Source organism: Cryptosporidium hominis (assembly GCF_000006425.1).
Source record: "Cryptosporidium hominis TU502 chromosome 7 CHRO017033, whole genome shotgun sequence".
In the NCBI taxonomy this organism is placed as follows: Eukaryota; Apicomplexa; class Conoidasida; order Eucoccidiorida; family Cryptosporidiidae; genus Cryptosporidium; species Cryptosporidium hominis.
The window spans coordinates 1-3922 of NW_667007.1; the positions used below are offsets into that span (position 1 = coordinate 1).

At 33.0% G+C, this 3922-nt stretch overlaps 2 protein-coding genes across 2 annotated transcripts; both read left to right on the top strand.

Annotated features, from left to right (window-relative positions):
- Positions 1–148: 148 nt before the first annotated feature.
- Positions 149–1576, top strand: Chro.70119 (hypothetical protein). The annotated part of the gene is made up of 1 exon (XM_660475.1): positions 149–1576. One exon carries the CDS (start codon positions 149–151, stop codon positions 1574–1576), a length of 1428 nt encoding a protein of 475 aa, XP_665567.1.
- A 441-nt stretch (positions 1577–2017) lies between these two features.
- On the top strand, positions 2018–3439 carry Chro.70118 (Pfsec61). Its single annotated transcript, XM_660476.1, has 1 exon — positions 2018–3439. One exon carries the CDS (start codon positions 2018–2020, stop codon positions 3437–3439), a length of 1422 nt encoding a protein of 473 aa, XP_665568.1.
- The last annotated feature ends 483 nt before the right edge of the window (positions 3440–3922 follow it).

Consider the following 3922-nt stretch of genomic DNA (forward strand, 5'->3'; position numbering starts at 1 on the left):
TTTAGTGAAAAGAATAGATAACGTGACAATTCAGTTGGCAGGACTGTTTTGCAGCCTTGAAAATGAGTTATTAGAATTATATAATTTGTGTGGAAGTGGAAATGAAAGAATTAATCAGGGTATAAAAAAGTCAGAATTTATAGAAGGGATGAAGGAGTTATTAAAAAATAGTTTATTAAACAATCAAGAAAATATTGATGATGAGTATTTGATAGCATTGGATAATTCAGTGATTAGTCTGGAGACTCTTACTTCTGCATTAGTAGGAACAAAATGTTATGTTAATTGTAAAGTAGTGAATGAAAATGAAGGAGGAGATGATTCTGAAGGTATTTCAAATTCACTGGGGGATTGTAATGAATTAGTTCTCAGTGAAATTAATGAAAATAGCAGTTTAATAAGACTTTGCAGGAGCGTAAATAGACTAACAAAGCATAGAAATAAGATCGAAAAGTATGATGTTGAGATGAATAATGAATTAGATAAAATTAAGAGCGATAAGACAAGAGAATTAGAAAACAAGCTTAAAGAGATGGAAATTAAGCTTAGAAGCAAGGAAGCATTGTGTTATGCTCATGAAAAGCAGATTGAATATTTAAAGTGTGACTTAAAAGAATTGAGTAAAACTAATAACGAAATAATACCCCAGATCAATATTCAAGAATTGAATATTGGACAAGATCAGGAATTTGAGCAATATATAAAAACAGATAATGAACAAAGTTTGTGTCAATCTCCAAGGGATGAGCTCGGTATATATTTTGGGAGTGATGAAAAAATAGAATGTATATATGTAAATGAAAATATTAAAAAAGAAAATGAAAACAAAATTACTCCTCTTAAATTAGAGCCAATTACTAACTTTAATCAAGTAATTAATTGCCAAAACAACAGAAAATACGATAATTCAAGCCTGCAAGAGACTTTTCGTGAAGAAGATTTAGGAATCTTGGAATTGAAAGATCAAATTCAAATCTTAAACTTGGACCTTCAGTATCTCAAAGAAGAGAATTCTAGATTAAAGCTACAACTTGAAAATACAACAAATGATTATTCTGTATTACCAGAAAAAAACATACTAGATGAAAGTGAGGTTTTATATGATATATTGGTAAATAACAGTTTTTCAGAAAAGTATACTGAAACTGATATAGAGATATTTAATAATAAGCAGGTTGTTTTCAAGAATATTGAAAAGATTATCAATATTTCAATTATAAATTCATTCCCAAAACTTAAAAAAACTGAGCTTAAGAAAGTTGAGATTTCTAATATTAACAAAATAAATACCCTACCAATCCGACAAAATCCTAAGCCATGTCTGGTTATGTGGGAGCCTATTATTGACTGTCCTTCGGATTTATCTTCTGGTTTAAATACAAACCATAATATAATACCATTGCCTATGTCATCATATGGACAATTCAGAAAATCCAGAAGAGATGGGAAAAAAAACCCGGCTACAATAATAGAGGAAAATACTAGGACTAGAAAAACTGTTCCTATAAATAGAAATTCATTTTACTGTGATTTAGAGAAGATTATCAAAAAGAACACAAGAAAACAAGAATCTTAAATTAGATAAGATCTTCGTAGCATTCAAAGGTGTCTCTATAGCTGATTAAAGTATGTATATATATATATATATATATATATATATATATATATATATATATATATATGTACATAAATATACATTTACTTAAAAAAGCTTCATTATTAAGCAATTATATTTAAATAGCTTGTTAATTTTGCATGATTTATTTGTTGGCATTTCCTAATCTCTAACTTCTTTTGCACCCATTTATTACATAAGGAATGCCCGCCAAAATGAGCGGATGTGGGGGTCTGTGGGCGGTAATTGTTGAGACGTATGGATATTTGTTTTGGACCATGAAGAAGAGCTCAAGGCAAGAGCGCGAGGGTAAATAAAAGTGAGGGGTGGACGAGCAAAAAACACGAGATTAAAGTTGAACTTTAATTACATTTATAGCTTAAGAAGCTAAGTTAAGAGAAAATGGCTAAGGGATTGAGATTTTTGAATTTGATTAAGCCAGCTCTGTGCGTCATTCCTGAGGTATCGTCTCCAGACCGCAGAGTGCCCTTTAAGGAGAGAGTCCTATGGACTTTAATATCTCTATTTGTCTTCTTGGTATGCTGTCAAATTCCACTTTACGGAGTTTTGAGCAGCAAAAGCTCGGATCCATTCTACTGGGTCAGAGTAATTTTGGCTTCAAACAGAGGAACACTCATGGAATTGGGTATTTCACCAATTGTCACTTCCAGTATGGTTATGCAGTTATTAGCAGGAAGCAAAATCATCGATGTTGATCAAAGTTTAAAGGAAGATAGAGCTCTTTTCCAAGGAGCACAGAAACTTTTTGGCTTACTTATCACATTGGGAGAGGCTGTTGCATATGTTATTAGTGGTATGTATGGTGATATTAGAACAATTGGTGCCTGGAATGCAATTTTGATCATCATTCAACTCTTCTTTGCTGGTGTTGTAGTTATTCTTCTTGATGAGCTTATGCAAAAGGGCTATGGTCTTGGATCAGGTATTTCACTCTTTATTGCTACCAATATCTGTGAGACTATTGTCTGGAAAGCATTTAGTCCAACAACTGTTAATACTGGTAGAGGAACTGAATTCGAAGGTGCAGTTATTGCTCTCTTCCATCTTCTATTCACAAAGCCTGATAAGATTTCAGCATTAAGAGAAGCCTTCTACAGATCCCACGCTACAAATATGACAAACTTACTTGCAACTGTATTGGTTTTCCTTATTGTTATCTACTTCCAGGGATTCAGAGTGGATCTTGCTGTTAAGTACCAGAAGGTACGTGGCCAACAGGGTTCGTTCCCAATTAAGCTCTTCTACACATCAAACATCCCAATTATCCTTCAAACTGCGCTTGTATCTAATCTATACTTCTTCTCCCAGCTACTTTACCGCAGATTCAAGTCAAATATGCTTGTGAATATTCTCGGGCAATGGCAAGAACTTGATGTTGGTGGTCAATCTATTCCAGTTGGAGGTATTGCATACTATATTTCACCTCCTAACTCTTTGGTGGATGTAGTTTCTGATCCAATTCACACCTTCTTCTACATCTCCTTTGTCTTAATATCATGTGCTCTCTTCTCCAAAACTTGGATTGAAGTATCTGGATCTTCTGCAAAGGATGTTGCGAAACAGCTCAGAGATCAACAAATGATTATGAAGGGATACAGAGATAGCTCACTTGTTCAAGTTTTAAATCGTTACATCCCCACTGCTGCTGCCTTTGGTGGTATGTGTATTGGAGCTCTAACTATAATTGCAGATTTCCTTGGGGCTATCGGTAGTGGAACTGGTATTTTACTGGCTGTTACGATCATTTTCCAGTATTACGAGATGTTTGCTAAAGAAAGAGAAAGTGGGAACATTGTGTTTTAAGCTAGAATAAGTACTAACAGATCCTAATTCGTTTAAATATTTTGGAACACTTCAAAGTCCCATAATACAGACAATTACCAACATTTTGATACCTCAAAAGTGTATGAAACTCAGCTGGGGCTGTTTTCTCAAAATACTAATAACCTCAACTTGGTGAAAGTTTTAAATTTAAAATCGTACGAGAATCAAAGAATCCCATGGATTCTATAAATGACTTTGGAGATTATTTTCAACCCAACTGTCTTTCTTTTTAAGACTATTAAATTACTTACTACAATCTGCCCAGTTGTTGTTTTACTTTAATCTATAATATATAGGTATTAATTATTACTAACATTTATCCTCCAAATTCTGTGTTTGTATCTATTTCATATTTTAATTTCTTTTGCTTTCTTCTTATTATTTAGCTATTACGTGTAATACACTTGTATTAGTGGGAAATCACTCAATGGAAAAATCCATAGAGGTTCTCAGAAATTATTT